The 17,500-nt window shown below is 42.5% G+C and overlaps 2 protein-coding genes across 7 annotated transcripts in view; one reads left to right on the top strand and one right to left on the bottom strand.

The window, feature by feature from the left end:
* Nucleotides 1–6,075, top strand: part of LOC143298508 (myophilin-like) — a 44,226-nt gene extending 38,151 nt beyond the window's left edge. For all 4 annotated transcript variants that reach the window (XM_076611347.1, XM_076611344.1, XM_076611345.1 and 1 more), the window contains exons 5-6: nt 928–1,132; nt 3,262–6,075. In XM_076611347.1, the coding sequence (XP_076467462.1) occupies nt 928–1,132; nt 3,262–3,444 (388 nt within the window). In that variant the 3' untranslated portion in view covers nt 3,445–6,075. The remainder of the gene's footprint in view (nt 1–927; nt 1,133–3,261) is intronic.
* A 3,034-nt stretch (nt 6,076–9,109) lies between these two features.
* Nucleotides 9,110–17,500, bottom strand: part of LOC143298793 (uncharacterized) — a 51,043-nt gene continuing 42,652 nt past the window's right edge. For all 3 annotated transcript variants that reach the window (XM_076611758.1, XM_076611756.1, XM_076611757.1), the window contains exons 7-12: nt 17,419–17,500; nt 16,674–16,868; nt 15,006–15,101; nt 13,478–13,747; nt 11,804–11,889; nt 9,110–9,914 (exon numbers count right to left, since the gene is read on the bottom strand). The exon at nt 17,419–17,500 is cut by the window's right edge and continues 4 nt beyond it. In XM_076611758.1, the coding sequence (XP_076467873.1) occupies nt 9,410–9,914; nt 11,804–11,889; nt 13,478–13,747; nt 15,006–15,101; nt 16,674–16,868; nt 17,419–17,500 (1,234 nt within the window). In that variant the 3' untranslated portion in view covers nt 9,110–9,409. The remainder of the gene's footprint in view (nt 9,915–11,803; nt 11,890–13,477; nt 13,748–15,005; nt 15,102–16,673; nt 16,869–17,418) is intronic.

Genomic DNA, 17,500 nt, shown 5'->3' with positions numbered 1-17,500 from the left:
CTTTTTGTCACAACAGAGTTCTCTGTGTGAAACTGGGCCTGCTCTCCCATAGAAGAATGTGTCACGCAGTGCCAAACGTACAAACGAGTACATTAATACATTTGTTCTTTCCTCTGTCTAGAAGTGCGTTTTGTTTTACCATCAAAGTTGATCCTTCCTACAGGAGGATAACCCTTTTTCTTGTTGTGGGTCCTTTTACGTGCACTTGCACACGGGGCCTCGGTTTATCATCCCATCCGAAAGACTCGCACACAGACCACCAATTAACGGTTGAAGGGTGGGGGTTAAAAAAAATCCTGGTCCGTTTACACAACAATGTATAACACCTTGTATTTGTATTTGTATTTCTTTTTATCACAACAGATTTCTCTGTGTGAAATTCGGGCTGCTGTCCCCAGGGAGAGCGCGTCGCTGCACTACAGCGCCACCCATTTTTTAAAAAAATGTTCCTGCGTGCAGTTTTATTTGTTTTTCCTATGAAAGTGGATTTTTCTACAGAATTTTGCCAGGAACAACCCTTCTGTTGCCGTGGGTTCTTTTACGTACGCTAAGTGCATGCTGCACACGGGACCTCGGTTTATCGTCTCTTCCGAATTACTGATGAACGCCATAAGCTGGTAGAACTTCACGATTAACCAACAGCAACAATTCCTCCAAAAAGCATACAGCTGTGTTTGATGATACCTTTCAGACCGATGATCGCCATAAGCCAGAACCAACAGCAACAATCCTGCTGCTGCTTATGATGATGATGATGGTGATGATGATGACAATAATGATGATGACGATGACAATAAAGATGATGATGACGACGATGATGATGGTGATGGTGATGATGATGACAGTGATGTATATAATGATGATGACAATAAAGATGATGATGATGATAATGATGGTGATGATGATGATGATGATGATGCCGTGCAGACTGATTAACGCCATCAGCCCAGGCTCCGTGAAGAAGATCAACACCAAAGGACCCAACTTCCTCCAGATGGAGAACATCGGGAAATTCATTGACGCCTGCGCCAAGTACGGGGTGCCCACGACTGACCTCTTCCACACGGCAGCGCTGTTCGAGAACACCAACATGACCCAAGTGGTCAACACCATCCACGCCCTGGGCAGGAAGGTCAGTGTCTGGTCAGCAGGTATGTTAGCCAGTCATGTCCGACCATAACCACCAGAACAGCAGAGGAGGCAACTGCTGTCCCGACTTTGTGGGCTAGAATTTGATTATAGTGGAGAGTGTCTTGCCCAAGTTACATCCCTACTCTCTAGGCCAAGAGGGTCCTTGGACAGTCGGCGTTGGGATGGTTCCCAAAGGCCACCTAGCCCCCAAGGCTGAAGTACTAAGAGCCAGTGCAATTTTGCCTCCTAGTCTGAGTCACAGTCCTTCATAAAAGACTAAGCTGTAAGTGATTTCTCACTGCACTGGAGAAACCATTGATAATACAACTCTCACTTTGCTACACAGACTGAGAGATTAATGAATAGGTCAATGGACATACTCACATTGTAACATATACAGACTGATAGATAAATGAACAGATCAACAGACTCACGTTGTAACATATACAGAATGGCAGATAAAAGAATAGATCAACATACGGGCTTAAAAGACTTAATAAATCAAGTCAAGGAAGTGCAGTGGGGATTTAAAGGGCTGAATAAATCGAGACAAGGGATTACTCGAGTCAACGAAATGCATTGGGGACTTAAAAGGAATTCAAGTCAAGGAAGTGCAATGCGGACTTTAAGGATTGGATTACTCGAGTCAACGAAATGCATTGGGGACTTGAAAGGAATTCAAGTCAAGGAAGTGCAATGCGGACTTTAAGGACTGGATGATTCGAGTCAAGGGAGTGCAGTGCGAACTTAAAGGACTGGATGACTCTCAATAAGCCGTTGCTGCAACTGACTGACTGATACGATAAGGGTTGCTATCCTGTCACGACAGATTTCTTCAGCGTCCTTCACTTCCTCAGTTCTGATTGGTTGTTTTCTCCAGATGTCACACTGACTGTTGCACGTTGCCTCTGTTTCCTCCGGTTAGATATCACGCTGGCTGATTCTCTTTTTTTTTCTTTTTTTCTTTTTTTTTTCAAATTAGATACCACATTGTCGCACTTTCTGTTACATGTTGCCCCTTGTTTTCTTCAGTTAGGTATCACAGTGACTGTTAACACTTTGCTCCTGTTTTCTCCAGTTAAGTATCACAGTGACTGTTGATATGTTCCTCCTGTTTTCTCCTTGCCTCTGTTTTGTCAAGTAAAATATCACACTGACTGTAAAAACGCTGCCCCATGTTATCTCCAGTGTAAACTATCACCACTGACTGTAAACACGTTGCCCCATGATTTTCTCCTGTGTAAACTATCACCACTGACTGTTAACACGTTGCCCCATGTTTTCTCCAGTGTAAACTATCACCACTGACTGTTAACACGTTGCCCCATGTTTTCTCCAGTGCAAACTATCACCACTGACTGTTAACACTTTGCCCCATGTTTTCTCCAGTGTAAACTATCACCACTGACTGTTAACACGTTGCCCCATGTTATCTCCAGTGTAAACTATCACCACTGACTGTTAACACGTTGTCTCATGTTTTCTCCTGTGTAAACTATCACCACTGACTTTTAACACGTTGCTCCGGGTTTTCTCCAGTGTAAACTATCACCACTGACTGTGAACACTTTCCCCCAGGTTATCTCCAGTGTAAACTATCACCACTGACTGTTAACACGTTGCCCCGGGTTTTCCCCAGTGTAAACTATCACCACTGACTGTTAACACGTTGCCCCATGTTATCTCCAGTGTAAACTATCACCACTGACTGTTAACACGTTGCCCCGGGTTTTCCCAAGTGTAAACTATCACCACTGACTGTTAACACGTTGCCCCATGTTATCTCCAGTGTAAACTATCACCACTGACTGTTAACACGTTGCCCCGGGTTTTCCCCAGTGTAAACTATCACCACTGACTGTTAACACGTTGCCCCGGGTTTTCTCCAGTGTAAACTATCACCACTGACTGTTAACACGTTGCCCCATGTTTTCTCCAGTGTAAACTATCACCACTGACTGTTAACACGTTGCCCCGGGTTTTCTCCAGTGTAAACTATCACCACTGACTGTTAACACGTTGCCCCGGGTTTTCTCCAGTGTAAACTATCACCACTGACTGTGAGCACTTTCCCGCAGGTTTTCTCCAGTGTTAACTAATCACCACTGACTCGCTGCCGTTCCATTGCAGGCCCAGGCGAACGGGTACGACGGCCCTGTTCTGGGTGTGAAGGAGTCGGAGAGCAACCCGCGCAACTTCAGCGAGGAGAAGCTGCGAGAGGGGCATGCCGTGATCGGCCTCCAGATGGGGAGCACCAAGGGCGCCAACCAGCAAGGCATCAACTTCGGCAAGTCCCGCAGCATCACTGACTGAACAACTGATCCGTTCGCTCACACGGCTGTCAGCCAGCCTCATCCATCATTCCATCCATCCTTCCATCAACCAAGGCATCCATCCATCCAAGCCATCCAGCCAGCCAACCAACCAACGCAGCCAATCAATCAATCAACGCAGTCCGACTTGTAACAGTACACGTAATAATGGATATGAATATGATGAACATTTTATTGTCCAATCCAATGCCGCAGTTAAAGGAAAACTAACAGAGAAACCGTAAGTCAGCAAAAAGTTCAACATTTGGCTTGGTCAGCATACTACACACGTCATCATGAATGTGCAGCAGATTTTTTTTTTTCTTCGAAGTGGGACAGAGTGGGGGTGTTGTTTACTGGAAGTTTGGAGTGGGAGCTGAATAAAAAAAATAAAAAAACAGCCCCCCAAAAACGTTCATGTTGTTGCGCTTGGTCTGACATATATATATATATATATAGGAATGTACTTCTTTTTTCTGCTTCTTCTTCTTCTTCTCCCCACCCACTCCCACTCCTTCCTCAAAACCACAATTCATCCTGACAGGTGTGTTCATTTCACTGTGCTAAACAACAGCTGTAAGGGTTTTTTTTGGGGTTTTTTGTTGTTGTTGTTTTGTTTTTGTTTGTTTGTTTGTTTATGGATGTGCATATGAATGGAAGTTTGTGCTTGCATGTTAGATATGGGTATTTTTTTAAGCATAGGGCATTTCACTTGGTATACTTATATAAGTGTTTGACATTTCACCTGTTAACACACAAAATGTATTAATTATGTATCAAAGCTTGGGTTCATTATGCCTTTGCCAGTGTTTTACACATGGGCGCAAGTTCACGTTTGAGATGGGTTGTGGGGGAGGGTTGGGGCTTAAAACATTTTCATAGCATTTGCTTGATTCCAGACTTTTGATACAGCTTGTATTATTAATTCCGTGTTTTGACCACACACACACACACACACACACACACCCCTTCCCACCATCCTTCCTCTGCTTCTTCTAATCCAGTGTATTGAAGTGACTGACTTGCACATGCTTATCGTCTTTTTTGTTTTTCACCTTCCATTCGATTCCTGCTCCACGCACCGGGGCGTCCCCACCCCAAAACAACGAAAGAAATTGTTGAGAACGTTGAAGAACAAAATTAATGATGATTTGAAGTTGCAAGACAGTGTGGAAGAAATGTGCTGTGATGTGTTGCCATCAAAAGCTGTACTTCCTTTGTTAATGCTTATGATATTACCAAAACCAGTTCAAGTTCTTAACTTGAATTTAGAAGATTCCATTCGTTTGAAGTGAAGAAGTGTTGTTCAAGCTGTGGAAGTTGATTTTGATGGAATGGTTTGGGAATGTCTGTGGGTGATGGTAAATAAGTGCTGAAAAATAATGATAAACTATTTTAAAAGAAATAAACGAAGAGTTTAATTAAAGAAATAAATAGACTGTTTTCAGGTATGGCAGTATTTTGATTTTAAGATTCTTCTGCATGTCAATAGGCTCAAGCGTGATTCTGAGCAATGCTTGTTGATGGTACCTAGTTATGAAGATATTTTCTAATGATGTAGTGCCTCAACTATGTTGTAACATTTTCTTCATTAAAAAAACCCACTCCATACAATATATATATATATATTTCAGTCATTTTCATGACTGAGCTGCTGATGTATTTTTGGTTGAGTTGTATCATTATTCAGGTAGTGTGCTGAATGTGTATTCCTGTCCAGAATGTCATTTCATTAATTTTTCCTTCTCTCATCACTGTTACATCCTTTGAATGTGGTTAACCTTTTTTATGACTGACCAATGTTTTTATGTCATTCTTATCTATTGTGCTTGAGAACGAATGATTTCTCTCTGTGTGACATTTAAAAGTGCTAACCTACCTGAATCATGTCTAAGTTTGTGTGTGTGTGAATGCGTGTGTGACAGTTCACAGAGCTCATTATTATTTTTGTTTGTTAAGATTGAAAGAAAAATTAACATGTTCCAAAAAAAGGACAGTGGTCCATGGGAAGTAAGCGAGAGCCAGGTATATAGTTGTGTCCCTTAGACTGTGAGAAGTCTTCCATTTGAGTTGGTTTTCATGACTGCGCGTGCACACAGATGCAAACACCAAAGCAGCGGACACGTGAAAACGCACACACCAACGAACTCCCCAAATTGCGCGCGCGCGCGCGCACACACACACACACACACTTTTTTTCCTTCTCTTTTAGGTCAATAATATTTGACAGAGTGGTTTTTTTTTCTCTCCAGTACAGAATTCCTTTAAGTATTATTGTTTATGCTTTACTGACTTTGTAAACAACGAAAATACTAAATGCATGATCAAAATTTTTCTAATTCTGATTAGTTCTCAGATCAAAATTTTTCTAATTCTGATTAGTTCTCAGGAGGGGTGTACCATGTGGTAAGGCAAATCGTATGTCATCCATCTGTAACATTTATAAAATGTTCTCTTTTAATATTTCAACTGTGTACTATTTCCCCCTCTTTTTTAAATGCCATATTCATTTTGTTGTCTTCTTCCCAGATGAAATGTTTGTCGGTCTACTAATAATTATCTTTGCATAACGTATTTCCTGTGAAAGTATCTTTGCAATACAGTTTGCAAATAAATGTTTTGATTTTGTAAAGATGTGCACGTGGAGAAAGAAAGAGAGAGAGAGAGTGGGTATGCACCTCAGCGTGCGCCCGCGCGCGCGCACACACACACACACACACACACACACACACACACACACACACAGATGAACGTCATGAAGATAGAAGACGCAACGTTTAACGTACATAAAGGACACATGGTATTTCGACAATTTTATCCTCTTGCTTTTATTATCGCAATTTTTTTCTTTTCTTTTCTTTTCCTTTCTATTTTTCCCCCATGCAGTCAAAATGTGACTGTGATCTCCCAACAGACAGTTCATGAGATGACTCAGATCAAGCAAAGCTGAACACCACCGACTTCTTTGCGTGCAGTGCACAACGCGGTCTCCTCCAACGTGTGTCCTTATGGCGACGTGACACTTGCCACGAGAGAACGAGTTGGGACTTGGCTGCATGCACAGTACAATATAATACAACACAATTCAGTAGAATAGAATACAATATAATACAATACAATACAATACAATCCAGCACATTACAGTACAGAGTTGAACCTTCGTTGCATGCAACACAATTCAATACAATACAATACAACACAATACAATCCAGCACATTACAGTACAGAGTTGAAGCTTGGTTGCATGCAATACAAAAAATGCAATATGATACAACACAACACAACACAATGCAATACAATACAATCCAGCACACTACAGTACAAAGTTGGTGCTTGGCTGCATGCAACACAGTATAAGATAATACAGCACAACACAACACAATTACAATACAATACACTTGGCTGCATGCAACACAGTATAAGATAATACAGCACAATACAATTACAATACAATACACTTGGCTGCATGCAACACAGTATAAGATAACACAACACAATACAATACAATTACAATACAATACAATACACTTGGCTGCATGCAACACAGTATAAGATAATACAGCACAACACAACACAATACAATTACAATACAATACACTTGGCTGCATGCAACACAGTATAAGATAATACAGCACAACACAACACAACACAATACAATACAATACACTTGGCTGCATGCAACACAGTATAATATAATACAGCACAACACAACACAATACAATACATTACACTACAATTCAATACAATACAATACACTTGGCTGTATGCAACACATTATAATATAATACAGCACAACACAACATAATACAATACAATACAATACAATCCAGCACATTACAGCACAGAGCTGGTGCTTGGTTGCATGCAACACAGTATGAGACAATACAGCACAACACAATACAATAACACAACACAACACAATACAACACAGTACAATACAATACACTTGGCTGCATGCAACATAGTATAATACAGCACAACACAACACAACACAATACAGTACAGTACAGTACAGTACAGTACCATACAATACAATACAATACAATCCAGCACATTACAATACAGAGCTGGTGCTTGGCTGCATGTAACAAAGTATAATACAACACAACACAATACAACACAATAGCATACAATTCAGTTTCAGTTTTCAGTAGCTCAAAGAGGCGTCACTGCGTTCGGACAAATCCATATACGCTACACCACATCTGCCAAGCAGATGCCTGACCAGCAGCGTAACCCAACGCGCTCAGTCAGGCCTTGAGATTCAATACAATACAATACAATACAGTACAGTACAATACAACACAGTGCATGTAACACACACTACACAAAAACAGCACAGTACAACTCACGGCAATATAAAGCAGTAAAACACATTAACACAATACATATAACACAACAATACTGTACATTACAAAAGAATACAATACTATGCAATACATTGCATTCTGCCACGTGATTTTCCATCGCCAATCGAAAATGATTGTTGCCCCCGATGTCCTGTCACGTTACACCGAGCAGCCTGTTCATAAAGATAATAAATCAATAAATCAAATCAATCGTTCGAAGTCAGTGAATCAAAACGTACCAATAAATCGATTACTCACATCGATTATTCAGCGTGTCATGAACAATGAAATATTGACAACAACCCTTTAATTAAACAACCGGTTTCGTTGATTTAAAGAAAGATTTAAAAAAAATAAAATAAAATAAAAAATAAAAAAGGAAACAAAAATCAAAATCTGTCAACCGATGTTGATCGGAAGATTGAAATCAAACAACTGATCAACACACACACACACACACACACACACACACACACACACACACACACAATTATGCTGTCACTGTTAAAGATGGCACAGTACTGTAACCCCAACAATCCATTTTCTGTTCGTTTAAAATACAGATTTTTTTTAATTTAAAAAAAATGGTTCTGCCGATTCCGACACAGCAAGTTTCAGACTAGCGAAGACGTGAAAAAGAATATACCCAGAGCAACACTGACCCCCACACCACCTTTTTTTTCTTCTTTTTTTTCCCGTCTAATATCACTTAAAGTGGAAGACGTTAAACTGAAGACTGCAACTACTACACACACACACACACACACACACACACACACACATATATATATATATATATATATATATATATATATAGTATAAACATATATATATATATATAAGTTTCTATCTTTTCTTTTCTTTTCTTTTCTTTCACATACTTCTTATCTTTTCCATTCCATCACACAACTTATGTCTGACTCAACACAAAGAATGGATTTCAGCTGAACGTTTTTTTTCTGTCACCAAAGGTTTCTTCTGTTGTTGTTTTTTTTTGGTATTGACGTCAAAGAATTATTTACATCAGACTTCACATCATGTCAAGCAAAAGAACGTCACTACTCCAGCCCCTGGGTAAAAGGTATAATAATAATTATAATGACAATAATGATGATAATAATAGGGTTTAAGGTCATGGAGCCTCCTATGGCCATGGTTCAGTCAGTTCATATCCTCTGTGTCTGGAGCTCCACATAGGGAGACGGGGGTCAAATCCTCTCCTTCCACGGCTGTTGATTAAGCTTCCCCCAGTCGGAGTCAGTGGCCCATTCAGAGTGGGGTGGAGTGGGGTAAATCAGACCGAAGTGCCTTTCTCACAAGGACACAGCTACCATGTCCAACTGGGGCCTGGAACCCTCACTGGTTGATCACTGGTGAACACTGGGTCAGAACGTCCAGCGCCTAACAGGTCATGACACGGCGATACCAACCGAGAACTTAGTCAAGTACGAAAAAAAATGTTTAGATGAATAAATAGATAAATTAATTAATTAATTAATAGACAAATAAATAAATGAATACGTAAATAAATGAATAAATAAATGAATAAATAATTAGATAAATGAATATATAACAAATGAATAGAAAAATAAATACATGAATAAATAAATGAACAAATCATTCATCAGGAATAGTCCTGAGATGATGCTCCACAGCGCCGAACACTCTCCCAAGATGCTGCTGCTGCTGCTGCTGCTGCTGCTGCTGCTGCTGCTGCTTCTTCACCAAGGAGGAGGATGGAGAGGAAGAGGAAGAAGAAGAGGTGACGGTGGACGTGTACCGTGCCCCTGTCAGCTGAAGACCACCCACGCTGGACTTCCTCCTGGCCCCTCCTGCCCCCACCACCACTGACGTCCTGCGGCCGGTGGTCACGTGCTGTACGCCGTCCCTCGGGACGGTGCTGTCTCGCCGGACGCTGAGGCTGTCTCCCCGGACGCTGTCCCGTTGGTAGTGGTGGCTCTCCCGGCGGCTTTCGTTGTTTTCCTCGGTCCGCTTGGCGATGATGTCACGCAGCATCTTGTGCAGGTTGATCAGCCCGTGGTCCTCGCGGTGACGGGCCTTGGCCTTGATCTGGCGGAGCTTGACCTGGCGCGCCGTGTCCCGCTGTACCTTCATCATCTCGCTGACCACCCGGGGTGGCGTGGGTTTTTGAGTGGGGTCGGGTGGCGTGTGGTGGCGTGGGTGGGGTAGGCGGGAAGGGTGGGTAGGGTGGGTGTTGGGACAGGACAATGTCTGTGTTAATATGTTTCCATGATAATAAACAAATCTATTCATTTATTGGTTATAAATGAATAGGTTGATAATTACACAACTGAATAAATAGATATACAAATGAATAAATTAATGAATAGATAGATTGATAGATAGATAGATGTACAAATGAACAGGTAGGTAGGTAACTAGGTAGATAAATGTGTAAATTAACTAATCAGTTAACTAATGGTAAATAAATAAATATAGAATAAACTACAATTTAAATTTTAGATAAAAACTTCAACACACACACACACACACACACACACACACACACACACACACACACACACACACACAACCACACGCACACGCACACACATAGACTTTTACTCTCCACTGATCTTGTAACTTTTTGTGGACAATGATCAAGTATGTGGTCACTTCAATGCAGTTTTCAGCAGACCTAATGTTGAAACAATGAGTCAACACAAACCTTGTCCTGTCTGATCAAGAGGACTTTGTGGTGTGTTTTGTTTTGTTTTTTTGTTGTTGTTTTTTGGGTTGTTTTTTTTTTTTTCAAGGACATGTAAGTATCAACGAGCCTCTTGTCATGTAGCTCTAACCTTGCTCTCCAACACTGTGCTTTTTTTTTCTTTTTTTTTTTTTTCAACTGCTGTTACGAACCAAGCTAAGGTTCATTCTGTAGCTATGATACAGGCTTCACAAAAAAAAAGTTGAGGACCATTTGGGAGCTTCCACAGTTTTCTCTTCTTGCGGGCATGGTGAAATGATGGTTTTGCTTTTTTTTTCTTTTTTAAAAGATAAACAGCGATGTGTATACAAGCAACGTGATGAGCATCACTTATAACACAGATGCTTCTTGCTCACACGCTTCCATTTTATTCACAATTAAAAATAACAACAACAGATATTGCTCATGACAACTGAATAACTGTACGGTTTATTGTTTTGTTTCTTGTTTGTTTGTTTTTTGTGTTTGTTTTGTTTTGTTGTTGTTGTTGTTTTTGTTGTTCTGTTTGTTTGTTCGTTTGTCCTTGGTTTTATTGTTGTTGTAGTAGTTGTTGTTCTTTTTTTGTTTTGTTTTTTTGTTATTTTTACTTTATTTATTTTACTTTATTTATTTTATTGGGGGGGGGGGTTGGTTTTTTTTTGTTTTTTGTTGTTGTTTTTTGTTGTTGTTGTTGTTGTTTTTTTGGGGGGGTTGTTTGTTTGTTTGTTGTTGTTTTTTGTTTTGTTTTTGTTTTTCTTCTCAAGGCCTGACTAAGCGCGTTGGGTTACGCTGTTGGTCAGGCATCTGTTTGGCAGATGTGGTGTAGCGTATATGGATTTGACCGAACGCAGTGACGCCTCCTTGAGCTACTGATACTGTTGTTCTTGCTAAAACATTGATTTTTCAAATGCATTTGTCAAGCTTTTCACGAGGAACGTGTGCCTAAAAACAGCCCGCAGTATATTCAGCGAGAGACTGTGTTAGACCATATTACGCAGCCTGCATAATGTACACAATCTCTGGATTTTTATTTTAACATTTAAGAAAGCATGCCGGTTGTTATGGAACGGTCCTTAACTGTTCGTGCAGTCTGTATGCAATTCATTAACAAGGTCGTGTTTGAGAAACATCTCCATAACTGATACATGTGTGGAAATGGAACATTTTTAAAAAAAAGTTTCCCCGAGTTGAGTTTTAATGTCTGCTTCACAATGCTGCTGGGCAAAGATGGTGTGTGTGTGTGTGTGTGTGTGTGTGTGTGTGTGTGTGTGTGTGTGTGTGTGGGCTTTCACTCCAACACTCACTCCAGTTCCACAAAGCCATCCTTGTTCAGATCCAGCTTCTCCACAATGACATCAATGGCGTGCTCCGTCACGGGAATCCGAAGGGCCTGTGACAGAAGGAATTTAGTTTAATGTCCCCTCACACACACTGGTGACTGTAGACCTTTAGCTGACAGGAGGAATTCAGTTTAACGTCTTCTCTGGTGTTTAGTTGGCAGAAGGGTTTTTGTGTAATTTCCCCTCACACACACTGGTGACTGCAAACATTGATTTTAGCTGACAGATGGGATTTCTGTGTAATGTCCCCTCACAAGTACTGGTGATTGACTGGTAGACGTTTAGTTGACAGGAGGAATTTAGTTATGTCCCGTCCCATATTCTTGTGACTGTAGACGTTTAGTTGACAGGAGGAATTTAGTTATGTCCCGTCCCATATTCTTGTGACTGTAGACGTTTAGTTGACAGGAGGAACTTAGTTTAATGTCCCCTCACACATACTGTTGAGTGGTAGACGTTTAGTTGACAGGAGGAATTTAGTTATGTCCCGTCCCATAATCTTGTGACAGTTTTGTTTTGTTTTTGTTTTGTTTTGTTTTGTTTGTTTTGGGTGTTTTTTTTTATCACAACAGATTTCTCTGTGTGAAATTCGGGCTGCTCTCCCCAGGGAGAGCGTGTCGCTACACTACAGCGCCACCCATTTTTTGTATTTTTTCCTGCGTGCAGTTTGATTTGTTTTTCCTATCGAAGTGGATTTTTCTACAGAATTTTGCCAGGAACAACCCTTTTGTTGCCGTGGGTTCTTTTACGTGCGCTAAGTGCATGCTGCACACGGGACCTCGGTTTATCGTCTCATCCGAATGACTAGCGTCCAGACCACCACTCAAGGTCTAGTGGAGGGGGAGAAAATATCGGCGGCCGAGCCGTGGTTCGAACCAGCGCGCCCAGATTCTCTCGCTTCCTAGGCGGACGCGTTACCTCTAGGCCATCACTCCACAGTAGACGTTTAGTTGACAAACGGAATTTAGTTTAACGTCCCCTCACACATACTGGTGTTTTGTTGGCAGAAGAGAGTTTGTGTAATGTCCCCTCAAACATTCTGGTGAGTGATAAACGTTTGGTTGACAGGAGGAATTCAGTTTAATGTCCTCGCACACATACTGATGACTGCAGACGTTTAACAGTTGACAGACAGATAGAGACAGAGACAGACAGACATAGACATGTGACGGGGACATTGCACAAAATTCCACCTGTCAACTTAACGTCCACAATCAGCTGACACAGACACAGAAAGGAGACACAGATACAGGCACAGACACAGAGACAGACAATCAGACAGAGATACAGGCAGGCAGAGATACAGACACAGACAAAAAGACATAGAGACAGAGACAGACAGGCAGGCATAGATACAGACACAGGCACAGACACAGAAACAGAGACAGACAAACAGTCATAGACACAGATACAGACACAGAGACATAAAGACACAGACAGACACAGACACAAGACACAGATTCAGACACACATAGAAACACAACAGAGACACAGGAAGCCATATTATGATCATCACCATCACCATCATCATCACCACTAGCGGGACCCCCACCACCCCCGACGCCCTTCGTCCCGGCCTCGCCCCCCCCCCCCCCCCCACCCCCCACCCCCGCTCCCCCCCACAAAAAAAAAACTCACGTTGAGGCCGTCACGGATGTTGGCCTTGCTGAGCTTGTCCCGTTTCCGGACGTCCATGTACTGGAAGATGTCGATGACCCGCAGGTTGTCCAGCTTCATGTACTCGAAGAAGACCACCACGGGGTCGTAGCGCGACAGGTTGGTGCCGTCGTGCTCGCGCGTCTGGTCGCTGGTGGCCAGCATCACGGCCTCCTCGTGCTGCACGTGCAGCAGCCGTCCTGCCTGGGTCTGGGACAGCAGCTGGCTGAACTCCACGTCCACCGGCACTCCCTGGCATGTATATATATATATATATATATATATAGAGAGAGAGAGAGAGAGAGAGAGAGAGAGAGAGAACAAAATTTTATTCCATAGGCCTCCGGCCCCTAGAAACAAAAAGAACAATGTAGAATGCCTATTAAGAAAAAAACGAAAACATGAAACAAGCTCTGCATGCAAGAAAGTGGAATTTCCTAAACCTACAGATTTTCATTCAGTTATTTTCACAACTGACAGCCAGTACAGAGGGCATTACGAGAGAGAGAGAGAGAGAGAGAGAGAGAGAGAGAGAGAGAGAACATGTATCAATGAACTTTGGCCATGGACCACAATTCAAAACCAGGGGACATGGGGATGGGCATGAGAAGGGGACAGATGACACAATATCATAATGTTCATGGACTTGACATTAATTCTACTTAATTAGGTCTGAGTATATGATTTCTTCTTTTGATCGCATGGAAAATAAATTTTGTTCGAGAGAGAGAGGGTGAGAATGATGATGATAGTGATGATGATGACGTCCACCAGCACTCCCTGATACAGAGAGAGATAGAGAGAAAGAGAGAGAGACAGAGAGGTGAGAATGATGATGATAATGATGATGGTGATGGTGATGATGATGACGATGATGATAATGATAATGATACATACATACATACATGTGATTTTTTTTTAATATACAGAGAAAGAAAATTAAATTAGATAGAGCATAGAACATACTACTAGTACAACAACAACTACTACTACTACTTACTGCTGCTGCTGCTGCTACTGCTGCTGCTGCTTCTATTAATAATGATAATAATTATCATCATTATAATCATAGCTATAATCATAATGATATCAACAATGCTACTACTACTACTACTAATAATAATAATAATAATAATAATAACATGACAACACCAACAACAAAAAAGAGAAGAACATTGATAATAATGATGATGACGACGATGATGACAAATATATCATGCCAGTAAGAAGAGAAATGCGAAGAAGGAGACTACAAAAGTGCTTGTGTTCACACTCCTTTCTGTTCTTCATCTCCTTTTTCCTCACTCTTTAGCTTATCAAGCTAGGGTATCATTTCATAATGCTAGAGCATTCTTTTCTTTCTTTCTTTCTTTCTTTTCCGGGCAGGTGGGGGAGAGGCGGTGTGGTGGTGATGGTGAAGTATGAATGTGGGGGCAGAGCTAGTTATAGACATGTCTAGACAAAGAGTATCGTGTTGTCTTTGAGCCGGGGCAGTGACGGTGTCACTTACAGTGATGTCTATTTCGCTGATGGCCACTGCAGGGGAAGAACTGATGGCCTCTATCAGGGCCTTGGCTCCCTCCGTTGTGATAGGGTTCTGCCCGATCTGAAACATCAACAGCCGCACCAGGTTGTGTGCAGGGGAAAACACACACGCGCGCACGCACGCACGCACGCACGCACGCACACATACACACATGCACGCACACAAACACACACTCATTCACACACACGCGCGCGCACGCACGCACACACACATACACACACACAAACACACTCACACACACACAAACACACACACACACACACAAACAAACAAACACACCTGTGAGTTTGAACAATGCCACATACAACATCATTTTTACAATTTAATCAAACGGTGCCAACGCCATGCACACAAGAGAGAGACGGAGAGGTTGGAAAGACAGCGAGGGACAGAGAGAAAGAGAGCAAACATGGCAGAGACTGGGAGAGACAGAGATAGAAATACAGAGACAGAGACAGAGTTGAAGGAGCGATACAGACAGGGAGGAAGCGACAAAGAGGGGGTGGGCAGGGGGGGGAGAGAGAGAGAGAGATCAGGGGTGGGGGTGAGAGAGAGCAAAAGAGAAAGGGAAAGCGTCAGACAGATACAGACAGTCAAACAAACACAGAGATAGACAGAAGACACACAGAGATACATGTAGCGTTGAATAAGAAATTTTAAAAGTTTCGAAAACCAAGAAGAAAAAAAAGGGAACGCTATCTCCGACAGCCATAGACGCCAATGCGTCTGACAGATAACAACAATGACACCAACATTCGACCGATGACACGACAGTTAATTGGTTTCTTCACTACCTTCTAACAATCGGTAGCATAAGCAGCATTGACTTGAGGTTTTTGTACCTTGTGAATGGTAGAGAGTTTCCGCTCTTAACTATTAATTTTGTTACCGTCTAACAACGCTTCGACAAGTCCATTCTTCCAGCATTTAACTCGCCTTTGCTACCTAAAATTCCCAACCTTGGTCGTAGGTGTTCGTGTGTGTGTGTGTGTGTGTGTGTGTGTGTGTGTGTGTCTGGGAACAGTTCTCTCCGACTACATGTCTGTTTGTTTGTCTGTCTGTCTCTGTTCTTCTGTCTCTGTTCATCTGTCTCTGTCTCTGTCTGTCTGTCTCTCCCTCTCTCTCTGTCTCTCGCTCTCTCTCTCTCACTCTCTCTCTTTCTTCACTCTCATACAACCAAACGTGTTTCTTTCGACGAGTTATGAGAGAGAAAACTCTCTGTCTCTCTCTCTCTGTCTCTGTCTCTATGTATGCGCGTGTGTGTGCAGGCTGGGGACAGAAGGACACACACACACACACACACACACACACACACACACACACACACACACACCCCTCACCCTACCACCTCCCCATCCCCATCTCCACCCACACAGAACAACCAGACACCCCTCCCTTTCCTGCACCCCCCGCCCCCCCCCACCCCCCCTCGTCCCCAAACCGAAACCCTTCCAAACAACCCCCAAAATTCTACCCCCCCCTAACATACATACACTCACACTCTACCATCCTCCCCCCCAACCCTCCCTCTCTCCCCGCCTCCCCTCCCTCCACACACACACACACACACACACACACACACACATATCCCCTCCTCTGTCACCCTCATCCTCTACCTCCAGATAAACGGACCTTCAAAGAAGTCAGCCTGGAGTTCCGTGTCAGCCCTCTCAAAAGGAAGCCCAGAGACAGAAGGTCGACGCGGTTGCACGTGAGGTCCAGCTCGTGCAGTGAGGTGTTCTGGGGCAGCGCGTGCGCCAGGGCCACACAGCCCTCTTTGCCCAGCCCGTTCCATGCCAGGTTCAGGTGCCTCAGCCCCGTGTTCTTCTGGACAGTTCATATGTTAAAGGCAAGTTGTTGTTTTTTTTATTCGACTTTTTTTTTTTTCCATTTTTGGAGTATGTCTCTTCTAATGAAGTGTGTGGGTGTGTGCGAGCAAACACACACACACACACACACACACACACACATATGATATGATATCATATATATATATATATATATAGAGAGAGAGAGAGAGAGAGAGACCCACACCAACCATACACACACCACACACGCACGCGCGTTCACATAGGCACACACACACACACACACACACACACACACACACACACACAGATATATATATATTCTTTAGAAAAGATATAGATATACATAGATATATACATAGTTATATATACGCAAAAACCACACACACACACACACACACACACACACACACACATTCTCTCTCTCTCTCTCTCTCTCTCTCTCAGACACACACACACACACACACAGAGTCTCTCTCTCTCACACACACACACACACACACACACACACACACACACACAGTCACACACACACACACACACACACACACACACACACACACACTGACCGCCAGAGCTCTGACCAGGAGCACAGCACTATCACGTCGTATGTGGTTCCACTGTAGGTCCAGTGTGAGAAGGGTTCTGTTC

Source organism: Babylonia areolata, chromosome 24 (genome assembly GCF_041734735.1).
Source record: "Babylonia areolata isolate BAREFJ2019XMU chromosome 24, ASM4173473v1, whole genome shotgun sequence".
NCBI classification, from domain to species: Eukaryota; Metazoa; Mollusca; class Gastropoda; order Neogastropoda; family Buccinidae; genus Babylonia; species Babylonia areolata.
The sequence above is the reverse complement of the archived record's forward strand: the minus strand, read 5'-3'. Positions and strand labels throughout refer to the sequence as shown.